This window comes from Fundulus heteroclitus, unplaced genomic scaffold (genome assembly GCF_011125445.2).
Source record: "Fundulus heteroclitus isolate FHET01 unplaced genomic scaffold, MU-UCD_Fhet_4.1 scaffold_38, whole genome shotgun sequence".
Classification (NCBI taxonomy): Eukaryota; Metazoa; Chordata; class Actinopteri; order Cyprinodontiformes; family Fundulidae; genus Fundulus; species Fundulus heteroclitus.
This window is the reverse complement of record NW_023396792.1, coordinates 47,653-70,568: the sequence shown is the minus strand read 5'-3', so window position 1 is coordinate 70,568 and position 22,916 is coordinate 47,653. Positions and strand designations below refer to the sequence as shown.

At 37.8% G+C, this 22,916-nt stretch overlaps 3 protein-coding genes across 5 annotated transcripts; all 3 read left to right on the top strand.

The window, feature by feature from the left end:
- Positions 1-701: 701 nt before the first annotated feature.
- Positions 702-11,385, top strand: lin7c (lin-7 homolog C (C. elegans)). Of its 3 annotated transcripts, none has more exons than XM_012850768.3 (5): positions 702-886; positions 4,640-4,758; positions 4,846-4,917; positions 5,013-5,222; positions 6,550-11,385. In XM_012850768.3, the coding sequence occupies exons 1-5, from the start codon at positions 874-876 to the stop codon at positions 6,715-6,717; spliced, it is 582 nt and encodes a 193-aa protein (XP_012706222.1). In that variant the 5' UTR covers positions 702-873; the 3' UTR covers positions 6,718-11,385. The 3 variants fall into 3 exon arrangements, with proteins under 3 accessions (XP_012706222.1, XP_012706221.1, XP_012706220.1); XM_012850767.3 differs by having other exon boundaries at positions 702-910; XM_012850766.3 differs by having other exon boundaries at positions 702-910; positions 4,631-4,758.
- A 2,240-nt stretch (positions 11,386-13,625) lies between these two features.
- Positions 13,626-16,356, top strand: LOC105916325 (60S acidic ribosomal protein P2). Its single transcript, XM_012850771.3, has 5 exons — positions 13,626-13,749; positions 15,081-15,204; positions 15,291-15,339; positions 15,888-15,983; positions 16,234-16,356. The coding sequence occupies exons 2-5, from the start codon at positions 15,082-15,084 to the stop codon at positions 16,311-16,313; spliced, it is 348 nt and encodes a 115-aa protein (XP_012706225.1). The 5' UTR covers positions 13,626-13,749; position 15,081; the 3' UTR covers positions 16,314-16,356.
- Positions 16,357-18,191: 1,835 nt separating this feature from the next.
- fth1a (ferritin, heavy polypeptide 1a) lies at positions 18,192-20,388 on the top strand. The gene is made up of 5 exons (XM_012850769.2): positions 18,192-18,437; positions 18,845-18,950; positions 19,382-19,528; positions 19,782-19,907; positions 20,013-20,388. The coding sequence occupies exons 2-5, from the start codon at positions 18,849-18,851 to the stop codon at positions 20,169-20,171; spliced, it is 534 nt and encodes a 177-aa protein (XP_012706223.1). The 5' UTR covers positions 18,192-18,437; positions 18,845-18,848; the 3' UTR covers positions 20,172-20,388.
- Positions 20,389-22,916: the final 2,528 nt, after the last annotated feature.

The following is a 22,916-nucleotide window of genomic DNA, read 5'->3' as shown; positions in this document are numbered from 1 at the left end:
GAGTGGAAGGGCTTAAGCTGGGGGTGTAGCCGAAGAGATGAATACAGTCTAGAAGAGGAACAACAATTACAGCTGCTGCACATATTTTAAATTCTGTTGGGACTGTGGAGATTTCCCAATAATCAATGTTGCAGCACTTTTTTTTAATCATCTGTCCAAAGCAAAATGTTTGTGTTTCTTCACTAGATGTGATGTGGTCAGAAATGATTCATGCTCCAAGTTGTAGCCTACAGAGAGCGATGCAGTAGCAGCAAGAGTAATTCTGATGGACTTGAATGTACAGCAATGCTATAATTGGCCACAGGAGGGCAGTAAAGAAACGAATCGTCCTCTGGGGGACAGCAGAGTTTTCATTTTAAGAGTTCCGTTTTATTAGAACAAAACCTATTTTTCAACTTTATTAAGAACACATTTATTCTATAGTTACAATTTTACAATCAGTTCTTAACCCGGATTGCGGTTAAGAAACACTATATGGTTAATATGGAAGGTGCAAACGGAATAACCGGATATATGCGCATCAAAGATTGATTCTGGTGCATCAAGCTCACTTTAAAAAAATATATACGAGCCCAGATTGTTAAGAAATCAAAGAAACAAGCTCGCACGCTTAAATACCACAAGACATAAATGTAACTCTATGAAACCCCCAAGAAAGGAACAGCGGTTTTTGACTGGGCGCTCCTCGGTCCGAGGTTTACCTGAACGCACCACATCACTGGCAGCTAGCCTAGCCGTGCTAACTTAGCTAATCTGATTTACCGTCTCAGTTAAGCGCACGAAACGTTTGTCAGGATTACCAAATTTAGTTTTCCTTAAACTCTCCCCAAAGCGTCATATCACCCCAAGACCGTCCAACCTCTGTTTTGGAGAATGGCATCTCTTGGTGAGCCTGTGCGATTGGAAAGAGGTAACAATAATTAGCTAGTTAGCTCTCGTTATTCGAGAAAGATCTCGGCCTAGCTTAGCTAGCAATCTCTTGAATAAAACTAAAACTGCCTTCGCGTCCATGTTGTGTTATTTGGTTGCACACATAGCGTTAAAGGCGTCTCGTGGACCATTTAAGTCGACTTGGTTTGGCCAAGCGGTGTTTAAATACGGCGTCATGTTGTTTAATTCACACTGGCTAACTAGCTAATATTGACAACAGAGTGATAGCCCAGCCCAGCTGGTCTGGTGAAGTCATGTAGAAAAACCAAGTCTCACTAATCAAAATGTGTTCATCGTTACAAGCAGACAGAAGGATTAACACTCCAAATGCACTTTGAATAAACGAACACTTTTACCTGCAAATTACGCCCGTAAAGAGGCAATTATATCTTTAATTTTGTCACCTCAAACTTCAACACGTTTAAAGATGCCTTACAGTAATAAAATGCAGTAAAATGAAAGCCAATTAAAAAAAATAAGACTTCATAGGGAACAGTTTGTTGTTGCTGTTTTCTGGCCTTTTCTGAAGGATGTTTGCCAGAGAATTGCTTCTAGAGCTGATGACAGCTAACCGGACGCCATTGAAGTGATTTAAGTAATGTTAAATGATTGATTTCTTGCTCCAGCAGCACCTTTAAACACACCTGTACAGTAACTTGACCTGCGGAAAACAGAAGAAATAACAGGGCTTGTTGCCAATTGCTATTAAAGTAGCAAATAACAAAAACCTTTCCTCAAGATCTAAACAAAATTAGGATAAGATAGTCTTTATTGATCTCACATTGGAGAAATTCACTGGTCACATCGGCTCAATAGTCAGGAGTAGGAAAGGGTGCATCAATTATATACAGTGGATCAAAAAGAAAATGAGAAAAACATAAGAATATAAAAAAAAAAAATACAAACATTCAAAAATTCATGGGCGACTTTGAGATTCTCGTAGGATCACTGTAGTGGCATGGTATTAACTAGAGCCGCACATTATACCAAGTCACCCTCCTCGTCTCAGTAGTAATGCGTGCATTATTGCAATTGCTGGATGCAATATTTGGTTGACTGTCGTATTTCAGAGGACGTGCATTTAAATCTGTAGTTTAATTTCGAATTGCCGCACCTTGATGCCTGAACCCAACATAGATTTCAGTCGAGGATATGCTTAAGAAATTTGAATTAGGAAAACAAGGAGATGAGTGGGAAACATGTGGGTTAATCACACCCTATGTCGAGGACCGGTGTCCTGGAACCTTTAGATGTGTCCCTAAATCAAATGGCTGAATTATCGCCTCAGTAAGGCAAGGCAAGGCAAGTTTATTTGCACATGTCAGTAACAAGACAAAGTGCAATCAAGTTCTCCAGAGTCCTCCTGCTAATGACCTGATTATTTACAGGTGTGTTGACGCAGAGTAACAAATAAAACTTGCAGGACACCGGCTGCCGAGGACTGGAATTGAGGACCACTGCACCACTTTTTCTTTTTTTTTGATCCACTGTGTATAACTGATGCACCTTTTTCCTACTTTTGGCACCTTGTTTTGAATATTGATTACTGAGCCGATTTGTCAAGTGAATTTTTCCAATGTGAGATCAATGAAGCCTATCTTATCTTATCATCGTCTCCAACAACGACTATATGCCAATCATTAGGTTTTCTGAGATCTTGCAGCCCTAGTGTTAACACAGAGGTGTGTTTTATGACTCAGTCGCTTTTATCTAATACCTAAGAGCTACAGATGTTTCTGCCGCTGCTTAAATAGTCGTAGCATGTTGCACTTTTTTACAGTTTAAATTTTTACAAAACAAAAGAAGTATACCGGCTAACGTCAGCGGGTTAGTTGGTCGGGCCGTCTGCTCCTGTAGTGCAGTAACGTAGCGAGAGGATCCAGACATTAAAACAAACAAGATAAAATCAACAAAGTGAAAAGAATTCACTTTTCTTTGTGTCAATGAAAACAGGGTTTATGATTTGCTTATGCAACTTGATTTAATAGAGTGGTAAAGAACACAGAGTCAAGACTTAATCCTTTTTCTGTGTAATAAAACATAACATAAAAACTAAATGGCTTGATCTGGGTGTTTGGCAAGGACAGTAATTAAACAAACTATGTTGTTTTCCTGGTCCGGTGCCCAACTTTACCATTGAGGAAACAATTGAGGAATTGAAAAGATTCCAACAATGTAAAAAAAAGATTTACTAATATATTTGTCGTAGAACTGATCACTGAGCAGAAAAAGTAAAAACCAGGATATATGGTGACTGTCAGAAGTCACCGTATCACCTGGTTTTAAAATCACAGGCAGACTGGCCCAGGTTTTGCAAACTCAAGACATGGCTTCTTGTTTTGGACACTAAGTTATGTCTTTTTCTGGCTCTTCTTCCTTAAAGCCCATATCTGTGGAGTCTACAGCTTATTGTGGTCCTATGGACAGATCCTCCAGTCTCTGCTGTGGAGCCCTGCAGCTCCTTCAGGGTTACCTTTAGTCACTGTACTGCCTACCAGATTAATGCCCTCCTTGCCCAGTCTCTGCGTCTTGGTGCTTTCCATTTCAAGGTGATGGAACATCAAAGATTTGGATGTTTTTTTTTTTTATGTAACTCCACCCTGACTTGTAACTTCTCAACAACTTTGTCCCTGACTTGTTTGGAGAGCTATTTGGACTTCATGGTTTGATGCCTCTTGCTCAGTGGTGCTGCAGCCTCTCGGGCCTTTCAGAAAAGACGTGTTTATACTGACAGGTCATGTGACACTTAGATTGCACAGAGGCAGCCTTCATTTTTACTAATTATATGATTTTTTTGAATGTAATTGGTTGCAACAGAACTTTTTAGGTGCTTCAAAGCAAAGGGGTTGGACACACATGCACAGGCCAGTTTTCAGTTTTCTTTCCTAAAACTTTTTTTTCATTTCACGTCACCAATTTAGATTTATTTGTGCTGCTCTATCACTTAAAATAACATTTAAAAAAACAACAGGTTTCAGTGTAACAAAATAGGCAAAAAGCCATGGGGGGGGGTCACTTTTGCAACCTACTGTACATTTTGTTTGCCACGCCGAGATCTTCAAAAGGCAAAACACTTCCAATTTATTTAGTCCAATGTTATTTATTGCCTTTTGTAGCTTTTGATCTAATTTCAGACAAGGCTCGATTCTATGTTTGTATAAATCAGACAGAATAATTTCTTCAACACCAGCGCAGGATTTTCATTTCCATTTCTTCTAATGTAGTTGGGTATAAAATCAAGAGGAAAGAGTTATAATCTGAACCAATACAATACAGATAAATTCAAATGTATTACTGAATTATTGTATTATACAATTCTAATTGTTTATTGTATCATTATAAACAATAAATGTATTATTATTATGTAATATTATAATCTATTAGTTTCAATAAAATTTGATTCGAACACTTTGTTGTACTTCCATTTGGCTCTCTACTGCTTCTAGAAACAGCCCAAGTCCTAAAATAACCTTTCCAGATAATTTTTTGGCAATAAATAAATGTATTGTTGGTGTCTGGAAAACATGCCGTTTCAAAAACCTCCCAATATTTGCATCACAGTAGGCGAGCCCTCTGTCTTTTCTGCTGTCTTCATTCTCTTCAGCTCGGTGCATTGAGGCTGAGCGCATGCTGTTCCCACATGAACCTTATTTTATCACTTGTGAATATTGAACTGTGATGCTGCTGTGTATGTTTTCTGGTTTGGCAGATATCAACCGTGCCATCGAGCTGCTGGACAAGCTGCAGAGAACCGGGGAGGTTCCTCCTCAGAAGCTGCAGGCGCTGCAGAGGGTCTTGCAGAGTGAATTCTGCAACGCTGTCAGAGAAGTGAGGCGCTTTAAACACTGAACCGTATGGCCTCTTTTCTCTCCTGCGTTGCTTTAATCATCTGGTATGGTTTTAATGCGTCTTTAGGTTTATGAACATGTGTATGAAACTGTGGACATCAATAGCAGTCCTGAGGTCAGAGCCAACGCCACAGCGAAGGTAAACCCAGGGCCGCTTTCTAATCTTTAATTCCTATTGCAGCAGTTCACATTTCCCGTCGAAACGGCTAAATGAGTACGTTTGCTTTCTTTTAGGCCACCGTGGCAGCTTTTGCAGCAAGCGAGGGACACTCACATCCGCGTGTGGTGGAACTGCCCAAGACGGAAGAAGGCCTGGGATTTAACATAATGGGCGGAAAGGAGCAAAACTCGCCGATTTACATCTCGCGGATCATCCCAGGAGGCATCGCCGACCGTCACGGAGGCCTTAAAAGAGGCGACCAGCTTCTCTCTGTGAACGGGGTGGTACGTTCAGGGCACTAAGGGAAATTCAAAGGTTTAGCCTTCTCTAAAGCAGAGTTCGAAAGTTTGTAGAGAACTGCGTGGACAGACAATGTTCCTCAAAGCACAGGCGTGAGCAAGAGGGCCTTGCAAAAGATTTAATTAGCGTGGGAGTTAGGCCTCTATATCGTCGGTACCAGCTGCAGACACAAATAAAATCAAAGTCTTCAGCAGTAACAAGAACCCGACGAACCGTTTCTCCATTTGACATCTGAAAGAGGGAATCAGACGAGGCGTACACACAAGAATGACGAGCGCAGTTTCCCTTCAGACTGAAAGGGATTTTTGTTCTTCTGGTACTGAAGATGTGCCCAAAATAAGATCTGAGACAACTTGTTAAAAGGGAGCAGTCTATTTCAGTAATTCAAGTCAAGTGGAACTCTCATCACACTGATATATTTGAAGTGTTTCTGTTAATCTTGTTGATTTTGGAAAACCAAAAATTCAGGTTTACTCAGGATAGGTAAAGGTAAAGAAGGATTTTTAACTACTAAAAAGGATGGCCACACAGCGTGCAGTATGTGCACTCTATTTGCCAGATATCCTTTTGCATGAATCGGTGCCTTAGTGCAGGGTGGCCTGGAGGAGGTCATCACTGACTTTGAAAGCTTCACGTTGTACTTTAAGCAACTCTTCTTCCATGTCTCATCACAGCAGTCCAGTTCTTTGTTTGTCCTAAACCCAGGTGAGACATTTCTGGCATCCTATTATGGTCAAGCTTTACACCAGGATTGGCCCAGTTGTCCTGGATACGACTGTGTGGGATCTCTCTAAAAACACTAACCGGGTCTCAGCCCCGCTTATTGTGAATCTAACTTAACTCTTGAATGATTTGACTTCACCGTCCCTTCAAGGCTGCAGCTATCCATGTTGCTTGTGAACCATTTCCCACCACAGCTTTTCCTTCCACTCAACTTTCCGGTAATATGCTCAAATACAGAAATCTTTACCTTTTGTGAATTACCCACCATCAGCACTCCTGTGTAGGCTGTAACGTAAAATTTCTGTATTAAAAAAAAAAAACACTAGCTGTCTCAGAAACAGAATTTTATGTTTTCAATAAATATGTCATGAAAATAATCACTTGAAATACATCACTGTGAGTAATAAATCTATATAATAGGAGTTTAACTGTTGAATTGCATTACAGCGATTCGATGATATTTTGATTTGCAGACGCACATAGCTTCTGTCCCATTAAATGCTTGTCCTGTAAAATGAGTGATTTATCGTTTCCCTTCAAAAAGCACTCGTCCAGCTTGTGAGATCTCTGTATTTTCTGTTTCCTCAGAGCGTGGAGGGGGAGCACCACGAGAAAGCCGTGGAACTCCTGAAAGCCGCTCAGGGCACAGTGAAGCTGGTTGTAAGGTACACGCCCAAAGTCCTTGACGAGATGGAGTTACGGTTTGAGAAAATGAGGTCGGCAAAGCGCCGGCAACAGAACAACTATCCTCAGTAGGATTCTTCCAGCTTCCTGCTCGGCTCCCGTGGGTCTCCTCGTCTAGTTATTTTGGTTATCTGCTCTAGTCTCTCTTTTTATCCACTTATTCCACCACTTCACTCCTTCCACACATGCAAACTAAAACAAAAATGGACAAATTTTAGTTATTTCTAACACGTGCTGTACATAGTGCTTCGAAGCTCCTCTGTAGCATTTTACTATTCACCACTGTTACTGTACTTGACACTAAAACTCTAGATACACTAGAATGATTATGATTGTCTGTGACTTGACAACTTGAATGCAGAGTTGTTGTTTTGAGGTAAACTGTGCGACTCCTTTTTACCAGAAGAGGTTTTTATTTGTTTTATCACAGCCACTATTAAGTGCCTCAGGGCAAACGTGTTTATGTCATGTGCTGTGGAAACTTTGTTTTATTTTAACATTTTAAAGACAAGAACTGGTGATTAAATGTTTGTGGCAGGAAATACAACAACATAGTATGTTTTCTTTCTTTTTTTATCATATTAAAAATACTTTGTGAGCAATCTTTAAATGATAGATTTTAGATTAATGTCATCATAAAGACATGACAGCAATAGAAAAGCTTGGGAGTTGAGATAGAAATGGAATAGAGATTACCTTTATTGCCCCTCAGTGGGGAAATTCAAAATGGTTTCGTTAAAAAAAAAAAAGATACTGTAAGATCGCTGTAATGTCAAGGCTCAAGCTTTAGTTTTTCTTTCTTTTTTTTTTTCTTTTTTTTTTTTTAACAACTGTACTGCACGGTAACAAGCCCAGCAGGGATTTAATGGAGTCTCAGCAAGACTAGAACTGAGCCGGCGCCACCACTGAGCCTCACAGCAGAACATTTCTCAGAGTTTGGCTCCGACAGAGGGACAAACTCTGCAGTCGGCCTGAACCGAGACATAACCCGTTCAGTTTCCACTCATATCATTATTAATGTACGCCCGTCATACATATGAACCTCACAGTTTGTCACTAACAATGAGTTTCTCTATGTTGTTCATCTTCAGTGAGTTTGGTTTCTAAAATCTCAAAAATATACAGCATTTTGGTGTTTTTTTTTTTTTTTGTTTTTTTTTTGTTGCTTTTTTTGTTTTAAATGTGGATCGCCTGGCTGTTTTCACTCTTCTCGTCCTAGTTTTAGCTTCTAGAGATTTCATAACTACCTACTAGGAACCACCTCCTGACTGCGTTTGCTAGAAAGCAGTCCCACAGCATGATACTACCACCACTATGCTTCACACCTCATTAAGCTCCCCATACGGCTGATGTTTGTATTAGTATAAAATGTTCTAACACGCGGCATTTTCATTGTCTGTTGTGATCAGCTGCAAATGTTGCAGGAGTTTAAAGGTGCTTAAATATGATGGTAGAGGTTCCTTTATTTGGCGGCAGTCTGACGTAAAACTGTAGACGGCGACAGCGGTGCTCCAGCAGCTTCAAGTTTAGAGCAGACCTGTTATTTGGTGGTTTCTTCCAGTTTAAGCTATTTCTCTGATGACCAAGTAGCAAGCCTTAAAGTGGTATGTATGTACAGTATAATGAATGTAGAGGTTTGTTCGCTTTCTTGGATCTGCTTTCGGACTTTCCCTAGTTTTTCAGGGTTCTTTGATTCAGTGACGGCAGAAACAGCACAGAAAGTTGGGAGATTTTCTACTAACATTTGTTTGAGGCTTTGATTATCAGTGAAGTGATCGTCGAAGTAGCAATACAGATATATTTGATCCTGTGTTTATTTTAGAAAGCCTGTTGGAAATTCGATTGTTCACAACCAAAAACACTTATTGCAGTATTTCTTTGCTACGTTTTGAAGCAAAAAAAAAGCGGATTTTAACCCAACGTTTTAAATAAGAAAAAAAAAAAAGCGTTCAGGCAGATTCTCTGCAATTTTCCCATTGCTTTTAATGCAAAAGTGAACATTTTAATTTCACATTGACTTCATTTTGCCTTTTTTTTCCCCCCAATAGTTGATTAAATTATAAATCATTAAAGGGTTGACAAACAAAAACAGAAGAAACTTGAAGTAGTTGCAGCAGTAAATAATGTAATCAATAATGTTCTTAAAACTGTCTTGGCCTTGTTTCTCTCTTGCATGAATGTTATTTCCAAATAACATATGTTCTCAAATGTTTCTTTTCACACATTAAGGTCCAAAATGTCACTAATCTCATACAATGAGCACTCCATTTACAGCTACATCACTGCATGTAAACTAATACTTTGTATTCCTGAAGTCTTTGCATTCTTCAATCCTGTATATGATGAAATGTTTTATGTTGGGAATTATTTGAATTAGTAAAATCTCTTCTGAGTAACTAGAACAGCATAAGTGAGATTAGCAGTTTCTTAAATATTCCAGTGAAGGAAAATAAAAGTTAATTTTAAGATTAAAACTGTCTTAAAAACTCAACATAAACCAGATCAGATTTATTAGCAGAGATTTTTTTCTTCTATATTTCTAAGGTACGTTTTAGTCGTCCAAGCCATACAGTTGTCTCAGGATCGATAGGCTGCATCTCTGGGACACTAGAGCAACACTAGGAGCTCGGATTAATCTCAATGAAGGAAACAGACGATTAAGTGGCTTTAACAGCTCGTTAGGAGATAATGACTTTTAATAACAAAGTAGTGCTAAGGTTTCGTTTTATTCAAAATGAACATAGATCTAGTTAAATTAACCTCTAATTTTTAGCATGTTCTCTCATGACAGACATAAAGCCAATGTAAATAGTCATAGTTTTTCTGAGTGGTGGGTGCATGAAATTTGATCATTGAATGTACAGTTTGGTGTTATATTTTTGTGGTCTTTACTAAACCAGGTGTTAAATAGGACAGCTCCCGCTAAAACAGTCCACTAGTAGTTTCTGAATCGACTAATAAAAGTGTTATTTGGCACATTTTGGGTACCGATTATACATAGTATTCTGATATAGTGACAGGTACTCATAAAGGGGGTGTTAACATTTAACAAATTGCATAAATGATACATTTTGCACACAGTGCCATTTTATGTAATGGCTACGCTCTTAGATTTCACAACATTTGTGGAGGGGGGAAAAAGCCTAATCGCTGGGCAAAATGTAAAAAAAAAAAAAATGGAACTGGCTAAATGTAAATCAATTATCTATGCAAATTCATTTTACAAACTTTGGAAATAAAACCTACTGGTGCAAAACAAGCAAACAACATTGAAAGAATGAAAAAATGAAACATGACAGGTGTACTGTGACACAATGGGAGTTACACAGCTTTACTACATCATTACTAAACTGATCCGCAGCTGAATTTACACTTAAAATCTGAAACGTAAAGTCTAATTGGAGATGGTTAAAGTCCAGAGCAGGTAGTTTTCTACTAAGCGATATTTAGCAGGGTGTGGTAAAGATGTAGTCAGAAAGGAGTCTGCTGATGTAACTTGCCGTCCAGACTGATCTGATATAACTTCATTTTTTGGGCTGCAAGTAGAAAATAAGTACAAAAAAATAACTTTTAAATGGGTACAACTTTATAATAAGACAGTCCTTATAAAATAGTTCTATATACTGTAGTTATTATTTATGACTTTATAAATAATACGCTGGTATTTCAAACAATGTAGTTTCACTGTTGGGTTAGGAAACAGATCCTTTTACCTTGATTCGCCCACTAACTAATTTCCTATGACTGCTTTATAATGGTTTATAAGTGATTTACAATTTATTTATAACGACATTATTTACTATTAATCATTCATGAGTTTTATTATAAGGTAGTATCCATGAATTGGTGGAAATATTGGAAGTTAATATTTTAAATGTTTTCATATTACTTAGAACATTTTGGGTTTTTTTTGTTTGTTTTTTTCTAAGTTATAAATGACAAATCTTTAAAGCTAAATAGAAGATTGCATATAATTCTCGTTTCAAAGAGTGGCTATAAAGACATCGGTTTGTAGCTTATTTGAAGTTTGCTTTTGGGTCGAGTGTAAATAAAAGTCTTAAAGTAGAACAAACTTTGCTCCTTAATTCTGTTAAGTCCAGCAGTAGCTCGTAGTTTAATCCTCACACACATTCATGTTTATATCGGAGAAGTAAACATAAAGAGACTTGGTGTTGACACTGCATAGTCACAGTTCCTCTGAATGTCTGTGCCCGTTGTCTGAGTTCAACTTTTTACAGGTTTTCCTTGTCTGTAAATCTGAAACGTCAATAGAATATTTTTTTATAATGGTTTTCTTTTGATATTTTTTCTCAATTTTTATAAGCGGTTTTCCTAAAAAAAAAAATACAAATGATGCCAGGGATTGGTACTTCCATTTTGACTTTATACCAGGGCAATATCAGCTCAGCCCTTCCAGAAGGAAGCTCTGAATCACAAATGAGATATATGGTCCAATATTGGTGCTTCTTTTCTGAGCACTGGAATAACTGTTCTTTTCTTTGTAAAAAAAAAAAACAACAACAAACACAGAACATTTGTTCAAATTGTTGGTCATGTTTTAGGATCTCTTGGTCAGTTCTGATTTAATAATCAGTAGATGGTGTTGTGTTCTTTTGTGTTGTCTGGTTTTGTTTTATTTACTGTGTTATATTGATGTGAAATGTAAATGTTGTGATGTAGAACATGAACATAGTTGTATCAGAAAGTCCAATAAATTGTGATTACATTTCTGAAATTTAAGTGATTTGTATTTTTTTCTTTCATTGCAACTCTTGCCTTAACCAGCAGACTTATCTGCTGATGGGGCAGGTTGGCTTAAAATTATATTTTCTTGTGCTAGCTATTGTTATTGGCAAAAAAGGTGTGCAGCCATCACTGCTTTGCATCAAAATAGCTTCATGTGAAGGTAAACTGCTTCTAGGGTCATTGTAGCTGAAAGATCAGTTCAATAGATCATCAAGAGGAGAAGTGATGAACCTTCATGACACCCAAGAGTCCCCAGCAAGTGCAAGCACTGGTTTATCTCAGAGGCGTGCATGACAGAAGCACTGATCTCTATTTATTCACTGGATTGCTGATTGGCTCGAAAAACTGAAGTCACTTGCCACCATCTTGCTACTCCCTACTGTCACAGAATTACAACGTAAACATGCCGACGTGTGCAGCATTTAGCTGCAACAACTAGCAGTTTTCTGGCTGTGGGAAAATGTTTCACATGTAATTTTGCAGTGCATGTACTAACACTATCAAGTACTGAGAAAGTCATGTGCTGAAATATTTGACATGTTTTATATATATATATATATATATATATATATATATATATATATATATATATATATATATATATATATATATATATATATAAGCTTAATATTTATTCATTTTGGACAAACCTCTTTTTAAAGAGGTAAAGATTACTGGGTGTGAGTAAAAATCAAGTGTATGTGCCCCATTTACAGGAAAATAAGTTATTGCACTGTTGTGTTTGACCTACTGACCAAAATGATCTTTTTCCTGTTAACATTATTGGTGCCGTGTGTTTGACTACAAGTCATCTCAAAGCATTACCTCTGTGTGTGGGTGTGTTTAAAGAAGCAGTTTTACTCTGAGGGATCTATATGTGCTGTAAATGTTTCTAAGACTGAAGTCTCAACAGAAGCGCAGCAGCTAATCGGAGCTGTTTGTCTGTAACCGAGTGCAACAAGTGCAGCTGGTTGTTAATACTGAAGCGCGTGGCCCAGCTGCTGTTTTCTTACAGTACAGATTCCCATCTGTTGCAGAGGCTGCATCACTTTAGCTTTTCTGGCAACCAAAGCAAATCACAACTCATAGCAAACATAGCAGCAGCAGTGAAGAAGGGGGAGTAGGCCGGATCAGCAGCAACACTAATGAGCAGCAAAAAAAAAAAAAAAACACTGATTTTAGTTAACTTGATGTTTTAAGACACATTCACCTGGTGCGAAAAGATAAAAATGTTATGGTTTAAATAAGGAAAGGGAGGTCTGAAGAAAGTACGTGGTCCTCTGTAGTGTCACAGCTAATCTTTTGTTAAAAAATACAATTAAATATCTAATGTGAAAGCTGAGAAAGCAAAGCAGGACTCAAATCCTTGCGAAACATTGATATTATTGTTTGTTTACTGATTTATTTAAAAAGAATTTAGCAGAATAAAGCTGCTTAAAAGAAAGGTAATGTGTAGAATGATTTCTGAAGGTCACTTTTGTGTGACCTTAAAGACCACATCAAGAATGATCCAATAGGTTTCTTGGCTGTTACTTTTGTTTAATGTTTAAAAGATGTTTGGGAAATGTTTTCTGAGAAATAATGTTTCGCAAAAAAGAGAAAAAAAGCCCAGAAACTGATTTTTAAAAACTCATGGATTCAAGAATGATTTCTCTATTTCAAAAGTCTACGTCAGCAATCAACAGTCAACAATAAAGACAATCATAATCAGTTTGTCAAATAAAAAGAAAAAAATGCCCACATTTAAAATTCTGTATTTAGTTTCTCGTGTAAGTTGGAATTTACAAAACAGATCCTACTTAAGAAGAAGCTCAAAATGAATGGTGTCCAAACTTTTCAGCATGAGTGCCTAAGTTGTCAGGTCAAAAGTACTTGAGGGCCAAAAAATTAATTAAAATAGAAAAAAAAATTATGCTGTGAATTTTCTACAAAATAAGATAATTTTAATTAAACAAATCAGTTATATTTTTAGTTGAAAAGGGGTGTCTAAATCAGCGTAGATCTAGTTTTAACACAAAATCAGTTCAGGGGCCACAAAAGTCCCCCAGTGTTGCACTTTAGACGCCCCTGCCATAGATATAATATAAGAGAATATATATAATAATAATATAAGATAAGATAAGATATATTATGTCATAAATAATATAAGACATAATATAATACTCTTTATATATGTCTATGGCCCCTGCTGTATGTGAAAAGAAATCGCAAACAAACTCCGGTGCAGCAGGAGTCATGGCGGGTTACATTCCACCACTCACGAAGAAGAAAACCCTTTTCCGCCTTCCTCCAATGACGTCACGTCCTTTCTGCCCGTGCTACCCTCGTAGTGAACACGCGCTGTCCTTCTTAGCTCAAGTGAGTGTCCTTTTTTTATCCAAAAAAAAGCAGTATTCTCTATGAAAATAGTCCCGATAGCTAAATAAAAAAACTATCTTGCGGCTCCGGCCGCGTTAAGCGCCGAAAAGCGGCGTTTCCGCCAGATTTAATGCGTTTTACTCTGAGCGGAGCGGCTGCTCTGTTAGCTTGTGGCAGAGAGAGGGAGACGCATGCTCCCCGATCACTGAAAGACGGATCTTCTTATTCCCGTCGCTATTTCAGATTGTTCTGTCACATGTGGGTTTATTTAAATCAGATAGAAATCGCTAATAAAAGCTCGTCTCGTTGACAAATTGTAGGTCATGAAAAAAGGCCTCTAGATCAGGGGGTTCCCAGGTGATGCCGATTTAAGATATTTTGTATTTCTTTGTGAAATCGGAACCAGAGTATAACTTTACAAGATGCTCAACATTCCTCATTTTAACGCATAAGGAAGGCTGCATTCTTCATAATTTTACAAGTGTATTTTCAACATCTGACTTTTTTTTTCTTATAATTTTCCCTCAAAAATTGGAAAAATCCCACCCACCAAAAGAGTGTCAGCAGTACCTGGCACTGTTATTTTAGGGTCGCAGGCTAAAAGGTTTGGGATCCTCTGCTCCAGATTATGATACTCAATAAGATAAGATGGGCTTTATTGATCTCACATTGGAGACACTTTTAACATCTGCTCAGTAATCAATAATCAAAAGGAGGAAAAGGTGCATCAGGTATATACAGTGTGTCCATATGTATATACAGTGGATCAAAAAATAAGAAAAATAAAAATACAAAAAGGAAATAAAGCAGAGATTTAGGATGTCTTATGTACATTCACGGTGACTATATACATATGTATTGACGTACATTAATAATCTTGTCCTTGCAGCTTTGTGCATACGACACATAGTACAGTCCTCTGCATTTAACCCGTACCTCTTAAGAAGCAGTGGGCAGCTTCTGTGTGGCGCCCGATGAGCGTTCTACAGGCCATTTTACAGGCCACCATTATCCGATGATCTTTAGATAGTTAAAACGTATTTGTAATAGCATAAACCTTCATGATATATGGGTGAAACTAGTTTTCATTTAAAAACATTAATAAAAGAAGTATTATTCCCTTGTAATCTTCACCTTCTCCATGCTTAAACTGATTTACATGAATCCTGACATTTGGGTCATTATAAAACCCTCAACTAAAACGAGTGCCTCTCTGCTTCCCTCAGAGAAAAATGCAAATCCATTCATGAAGCAACTAGTAACAAATTGAGTAAATAAATGATAGGAAAAAAAAAAGTGGAGCAATATCTAAATGTCCGGCTGTGTTTCAGGATGCGTTACGTCGCCGCTTACCTGCTCGCCACCCTGGGAGGCAATGATAACCCGGAGGCCAAGGACATCAAGAAGATCCTGGAGAGCGTTGGCATCGAGGCTGATGACAGCCGTCTGAACAAGGTACAGAGACACCGCCGCATGGAATCGGTGACTTTGGTCTCACCTGCAGTTGAACAGGTGTTCATGTTTATTTCTGTTTCTAACAGGTCGTCTCAGAGCTCCAGGGGAAGAATGTGAACGAGGTGATTGCCACAGGTACGTTTGTTTTCTTCAATTTTCTTCTTCGTTTCAGTGTCCGGTAAAAAAAAAAACAAAGGTACGCTTGTTTGGACAAATATGATTGTGACATATGGGTTTAATGTAAGAACTGATCTCTAGACATTTTCCATTGTTTCTTGATAATAACCCCAGTAGCTGTGGCGTTTTAGTGCCAAAAACAGCTTTTAGGCATTCCATGTTTTCTTTTTTGCCTATTTAATCACATGATACACACTGGAGTTACTATTTGATTGCATAACCATTGTTTTTGGTGACTGCAACCAAGAAACGGTGGTGTGTACTTGGTTCTGTGAAGTCATCTTTTGATTGATGCTATTACATTTCAGTGTTTTTCTTTTTACTTAATCTTCTATAAACCCTAATTAACGGTGGACACTTGTTGTAATTGAAACAATAACTTCAAAGCATAAACAATCCACGGAAATGCTGTAAGATGCCCATTGTAACAGGTGTTTTTTTTCTCGTCGTGTCTCATTGTTCACCTGTACTTTTTATCTCCCCCCTCCAACCTTTCTTGCCTTCAGGTTACAGCAAGCTGGCCAGTGTGCCATCAGGTGGCGCTGTAGCTGTTGCCAGCTCTGCAGCCGCTGGCTCAGGTGGCGCTGCTGCTCCTGCTGCAGGTGAGCATTTTACATCAGCACCTTATTTGTCTCAAGCGCTGTTAGATCTAAATGCAAATTAGTTACTTTTATTACAATTTATTAACCCAGAAAATGACGTTGAGCTGTTGTGTACAAATCATATAGTTAATATAGTTGATGCTACATTTTATTACTATGTTGTAGTAAAAGCATATCTTGATCGCTTTTCGTAAAATAAAATCTGTTTTGTGTTCTTTGGATTGAAACATGTTAAAATTTTGTCCTGCAGCTGCCGAAGAGAAGAAGGAAGAGAAGAAAGAAGAGTCTGAGGAGTCTGATGACGACATGGGATTCGGCCTCTTTGACTAAAATATTTTTATGTCATAAATAAAGTTTGTTAAAACTGAAAATATTGCCTGTCTCTGTTGTGAAATGTTCACAGAAACTCATGTTGTAATAATATTCCATCAGTGAATAATGTGGCACCGAGTGTTTTAATTTTCGCGAACTGGATTAGAAGGCGCTGGCGCACATCGTGTTCAGTTGATTAGATTCCTGGGCAAATCCGGCTTTATATGCATGCAGCAATACATTTTGGACACTAGGTGGCGTCACTTGTGAACAACGTGACGTAAAAGATCCTTTTGTTTTGGAAATTTCAGCTTTTTGAATAATTTAGTAACTTGTTCTAAGAATACCTGCATTATTTACTGATGAATGCAGAAACCTGAGCTAACAACTCGTAGGTACGATTACAAAAAAAATCTGTTGAGTCATCCGCAATCTTACTTTAGACATGTTAAATATCTTTCTTAATACATGTTAGCGGCTACTTTTTCCTTAAACGTAATAAAGAGGGCCTGAAGCTTATGTGACTTTCGGTACTTTGATTTGCTTTTTAGTTAAAATAAGTTTCAAAATAGTGAGGTTTTCAGAACAATATGGCTATAATAAAAAGAATCACGACGTTTATATCAAAATAAACCATAATTTGTGGAAAACGACACAGAGGCATAGATTTATTCCTTAGAAATGGTTGAAACAAGCCATGTGTCATGAATTATAGGTGTAAAATAGTAAGCCATTGTGTACTTTATTCACAGCAACATCAGTTATAAAACGAACTAGTTTTAATAGATGTGGCTTTTAAGTAACCATGTCTGACTGGGTGTGCTGCTTTTATGGCCCTCCCAGCCACAGTTTCATCTACAGGTGCTTCTCAGCTGTAACAGGCCTTGGGCCATTTGGGTACGGAGCACAAGCAAATACAGTATTAGTAATCCATTTAAATCTCACATCAAATACTAAAATTTATGGTTTGTCAGCTGTCTCTGCAGACATGCTCAATTTTGGATTCTTCTCTTCAAATACTCACCTAACCTGCACATCTGGCTATATTTACCAGGTTTTATTTAACCATACATTTCTGTTATTGACCAAATAACCATAAAACACCACAATAAATAGTTGAGGCCTATTCATTTGGACAGGTTATGGCGTGTCACCACATCAGTTACTCAATTCTAACTTTTTTCAAATGCGTGAACGCCGTTGTTACACAAACCACAGATCATCTGAGCAGCCTCACGCGCTCAAACGTGAGTCATCAAAAATGTGTCATTAGCCTGTTTGGCCTGGGTCCTGGCAAAGTTCACACCCAGCCTCGATCCCTTTGACATCCTGAAACAGTTTTGATTCCTAAACTAAATAAAGGCGAGAAAAGAAAAACGTTGACATGAGTCTATCAAATAGTTGATGTTGTTTTTAAAAACCACAGCATTTATGGTATTAAAATGTTGTAATCAAAAAGTACTTTCGGGAATTAGGTACCATCCCGAGTAGTGAGTGTATATATATATATATATGTATATATATATATATATATATATATATATATATATATATATATATATATATATATATATATATATATATATATATATATTTACCCTTGAGCAAGAAAATATATAAAGCTTAATTTAATGTTTAAAACTGGTCACATTACGTTTTAAACAAGCAAATACATTAAACTGGAAATACAACTTAAATATTATTTATTATTATATTTTATGGGTGTGACTTTAACAGAATATGTCACATTTTAGCTAGAACTTTTAATAAAAAATAATAGTAAAAACAAATAAAATAGTCTTCAAAAGTGAACAGGCTGGATCTCCGTTACAAAAAGGCCCCGCCCCTTTCCGTCATGACGTCACGTCTAATCCCTTTATTTACCGACGCTCTGCACGTATCCCCCACAGTTCATCCTGGTTAACGGACGGTGAAGGTTACCTGCTTCAACAGTGCTTGAACGGCAACCTTTAACTGTCTCAAAGGCCCCAACATTTAAAGCAGCTGTTTCTACTCCGCTTTCCGTCCCGAAGCTGAAACTTTAGGCACCGCCAGCTACGTTTGATCCTCCGCTTCGCCTGAGAGCTAACCAGCTTGTTTTGCTAACAACGCAACCAAGAGCGGCGACCTCCTCAAAAGACGGTAAGAAACGACACGGGACTAAACGATGTCCGTGCTTGTATGTTGGCCATGTAATGGATTCTTAACAAATGGTCCCCTTTTTTTTGTCTTAACTTTTTATTTTTTTCCCACCACATTGGCTTTGCTCATGGGACATTTGGCACAAAAGCGCCTTACGGGTTTATGGCGCTCCATGGCGCACAGCAGCCTGGCCCTTTTTTTTTTTTTTTTTTTTTTTTTTTTTTTTTTTTTTTTTTCATGCAGCTCTGGGGACTTATTATATAACCTGGCCTTTTATTTTTTTAATTGCTAGACTTTTTTTTTTTTTTCCCAATTATCTAAAAGGCTTACGTCGACTAACATGGGTGTATTTTCCCTCCCAAGTGTCCTGTTGCTTTATTTATTTTAATTGGACTCTTGTGTTGCAGAACCATGACTTCCCAGGTGAGACACAACTTCCATCAGGACTGCGAGGCTGCCATCAACAGGCAGATCAACCTGGAGCTGTACGCCTCCTACGTCTACCTGTCCATGGTGAGAGTCCTAATCGGATTATCCGAGGGGAAATGGAAGCAGCTGCAGTAAACAGACATTTGGGGGGAAGTTTGTGTGTTGAAACAGGTGTTTTTAACTGGTTACCTGAAAGAGGAACCATGTATATCAGTCTAGTTTTCTATGGCAACATTTATATTTGATTGGGGAAGCGTGAAGGTTTTGTGTGCAGGTGTTTCTTAGAATGCAGATAAAGCTGGATGGGGGTGGCTGGTGTAATAAAACTTTTGGTTTGACTAGAATCTGAGTAAATGTGACGTGGTGGTTTTTAACCCAACGTTTTATTTGAGGTGTGTGTAACGAGTTGTATAAATTCAACCCACTTCTTGGTTTATTTCTTTATATTGTTTTGGTAATTTTGGATTAATCATGTGTTGGAAGATTTTTATTTATCAATCGTTTCTTTCTTTCAGGGTTACTACTTTGACCGGGATGATCAGGCACTGCACAACTTTGCCAAGTTCTTCCGTCATCAGTCCCATGAGGAGCGTGAGCATGCTGAAAAGCTGATGAAGCTGCAGAACCAGAGGGGAGGAAGGATTTTCCTGCAGGACGTCAAGGTATTAAAAAAATTGTCTTTTTGAGATGTTGGATTACTTGTGGGAATTGTTGGCTAACAAATTTTGGGAGTGGCTAAAAGATACCGAGGGTGTGGGCATGAAGTGCAGCTTATCTTCTCTGGCCACACAAGCCAACCCCTTCAGATTGAAGTAAAAACGTTAAACTGGAAGCCCGCTTTAAGAGGACCGTCTCGATCTGATCCTGGTTTCCTACATCGAGTGTCTCACTGCTCTGCTGCTCTTTGTTTTACAGAAGCCAGACAGGGATGAGTGGGGCAGTGGTGTCGAAGCTCTTGAATGTGCCCTGCAGCTTGAGAAGAGTGTGAACCAGTCACTGCTGGACTTGCACAAGCTTTGCTCCACTCACAATGACCCACATGTGAGTATTTTAAAAGCTAAATTGATTTGGGTCGTCCCCCCTCATTTAGTTAAGCGTTGCCACTTTATGAAGACTAAATCTTTTCTGATCTCATTGTCTTTTCAGTTGTGCGACTTCATTGAGACTCACTACCTTGATGAGCAGGTGAAGTCTATCAAAGAGCTGGGAGACTGGGTGAGCAACCTGCGGCGCATGGGAGCTCCTCAGAACGGCATGGCGGAGTACCTGTTTGACAAACACACTCTCGGCAAAGAGAGCAGCTAAATCCGTCCAGAACTCCATTAGAAAGTCTTCTGTCTGGGGACATTAATATCTTGCTTTCAGAAACTTAGAAATAAGCCTTTTGCATGAAATTGCTCATTCATTGTTCAACAGTTACTATAGAAACCTTTTGGCTTTGTTGTAGTTCCTGCATGTTTTGCTGTCTTGTTTAAGACAAAGTGTTAACCAAACCAAATAAATCCAACCCTCTGGATTCTCATTGGTCTTTGTGTATTTGCTTTTATTCAGTGAGTTTTGTCTAAACTTGATAAGCAATCTTCAAAGTAAAAGGTCAACTTCAGCAGATATCTTCAGAAATGGATCCCGTTTCTAAATTTGTTTGGAAATGTAACAATTTTTAAATTATCTTGGTCTGTGTTTTAAGGGTCTTGCAGCTTAAAATGTTGTCGGTGCATAATTACAGTTTACTTCAGAGCTTCAAATCTCAAGTATAGGCCATACGTCTCAAATGAGCAACTTGCTACAAAACTAATAACCATCTGACACCGGTCTAGGTGCTAAAGTCTAGTTTGGGTAATTGCTTCAAAAGATCACCTTTGACACTTAACGTATAGTTAAAGCTAAACCGAGATGACAATGCCTGTCTGAGCTACTGAAATGTCAGCTGCAAGGATTAGTTGGGATAATGACTTGTGCAGAGTTACTATCTGCACCTCCATTTTTATTCTAGAAATACCTAGAGCACAGATCAGCATGTACTGCAATAAACTTTTATAAAAGGTATTCAATTAAAGTTTTTTTTTTTTTTTTTTTTTTAAGCTGTTACCTGAATTACATAATGACTGTAGTTATGCAGCACATTGCTACTAGTATAACAGGGCTGGCTGGTTCAATAACAATCGATAAACGCCGTTCAAAAATTTTTTTTTTTTTTTTTTTTTTTTTTTAGTTGAAGCATCCAACCACAAACTTGGATCCAAGAACTGTCACAAAGCTCTGCCCCATTCATAGACTTCAGAGGGCACACTTTTTTTTTTCTTTTTTTTTTTTGTATAAAAACTTGTTTCAGTAAAAGTTGAATAAATGGCTGAGTTTGAATTCAGTGTTTATCTAAAAATAGGTTGCTAAGCAACAGCATAAAATGGCATGGCTGCACTTAAAATGTTTTGAATTTGATATCAAGCAATATGATTTCTATCAAATTTTTTTTTTTTTTATATATGTATATTGTCCAACCCTATAACATATGGTAATTGACAACTGCAACAACTTCTCCCTGGATATTGAGACGGTTATATATTCATAAGCCCTACAGTATAAATGCATCTGTGGTCTGAGAGCTCTTAACATGCACCTGTGGTGCAATGACAATAGATCCTCAATTATATATTCTGGGATATCAGGGTTTTTGGGTCTCATGTCATACACCCATCCTTCCCACTTGATCCTCAGCCATCTTGACTCTTATTTTGCCAGCTCAGTAACTGTGGTGCTACTGGTCTAGTTTTTAGGGAGTCTCAATTTATGGTGTGGCCCAGTCTTCCTAACAAAGCTATCGTATTGTAAGTTTGCTCAGCCTGAAGGGTTTAGGTTTGACACCTTTTTTTTTTTCCTAACTTTGACTTTTTTTTATTTTGGCTTCTGCCAATTAGAGCTCTAGGCAAAAAGAATAATCTACCATACTGGCAGATTATTCAGATAACCTTCATTTTTTTCCCTAAAACACCTTTTTTTTTTGTGCATGCAGATTGTCATCCTTCATCTTACTTTTCCAACTAGTGCAGCTCTAGACCGGTTACATTTGCCTGGTGTCCTGAAATCTCAATAGCTGGAGGCTTGATTTATCTGTATAAACACTTGTCTGCCTCTATCTTGGCAAGGTCATTTGCGGTTTGCACTTATTTAGCAAGTTGGTGTCCTTGTGTGACCATTTGCTTCATTTTGTGTTAAAATTTGAAACACAACTCTTAAAATTGAGGGTTTCAAGGTGACAGCCATCTTTATCAGCTCGTTCAGTATTTTCACGGAAGTCTTATGTATTCCTAGTGAAACTAAGATGTGTTTATGACTTTGTTTCAAACGAAAATATACGGCGTACTTTAAGTTTTTGGATAAAATGACATTTCCAAACATTTATGCCGCAATGTTGTGCGATTTTGAAGTCGTCGGGGGACTTCCAATGTCATCCATGAAAACTTTTACAGGAAATGCCTGAGGGTTACCATACGTCACCAGACTTTTGCTGTTTTTGAAAGCTGGTTTCCTGCTCCTTCTAGTGCTGATTCAACAAGTTGGTGACATGGCTTTAAAAGCTGCATATCTAACATCAATCATGCACATGTGTACATACAGTATATTAAAGGTATATTGTAGTTAAAATATAAATATTGGTGGAACAAAGGGATGAACCTGGTGGACTATGACAAAAAAAAAACATTTTTAAAATGAATTTCCAGCGAATTGTTAACCTTAACACTGAATGTTGTTAAATTGGTTCAATCAGTTTCTTCTTTTACAATAAAGTTTACAATAAATCTCCCTGGAGTATTATTCACCAAAACAAAACTCCTGCACACTGTCAAACCTTGCAGTGAGAACTTGCTTTAGCAACTTTAAACTGAGAGTATCTTCCAGATAAGAAGTGATTCGGAATTTCTGACAAACCTCTTCTGGATGTCATTTAAAGAGTTTACATAAGAACTAGCACAGCTATTCTGATAGGAAATAAAAAATCAGAAAGGCCACTCATAAATATTAAAAACCTCATATATCAAAAGATATATTTCC

What these genes read in the sequence shown, in the direction of transcription:
- fth1a (XM_012850769.2), top strand. Translation starts at nt 18,849, where the DNA reads ATGACTTCCCAGGTGAGACACAACTTCCATCAGGACTGCGAGGCTGCC. An exon ending in CCTACGTCTACCTGTCCATG is followed by an intron (nt 18,951 to 19,381) that starts GTGAGAGTCCTA and finishes TCTTTCTTTCAG; the next exon opens with GGTTACTACTTTGACCGGGA. An exon ending in CCACTCACAATGACCCACAT is followed by an intron (nt 19,908 to 20,012) that starts GTGAGTATTTTA and finishes TTGTCTTTTCAG; the next exon opens with TTGTGCGACTTCATTGAGAC.
- lin7c (XM_012850766.3), top strand. Translation starts at nt 874, where the DNA reads ATGGCATCTCTTGGTGAGCCTGTGCGATTGGAAAGAG. An exon ending in GCCTGTGCGATTGGAAAGAG is followed by an intron (nt 911 to 4,630) that starts GTAACAATAATT and finishes GTATGTTTTCTG; the next exon opens with GTTTGGCAGATATCAACCGT. An exon ending in GAGCCAACGCCACAGCGAAG is followed by an intron (nt 4,918 to 5,012) that starts GTAAACCCAGGG and finishes GCTTTCTTTTAG; the next exon opens with GCCACCGTGGCAGCTTTTGC.
- LOC105916325 (XM_012850771.3), top strand. Translation starts at nt 15,082, where the DNA reads ATGCGTTACGTCGCCGCTTACCTGCTCGCCACCCTGGGAGGCAATGAT. An exon ending in ATGACAGCCGTCTGAACAAG is followed by an intron (nt 15,205 to 15,290) that starts GTACAGAGACAC and finishes TGTTTCTAACAG; the next exon opens with GTCGTCTCAGAGCTCCAGGG. An exon ending in CGCTGCTGCTCCTGCTGCAG is followed by an intron (nt 15,984 to 16,233) that starts GTGAGCATTTTA and finishes TTTGTCCTGCAG; the next exon opens with CTGCCGAAGAGAAGAAGGAA.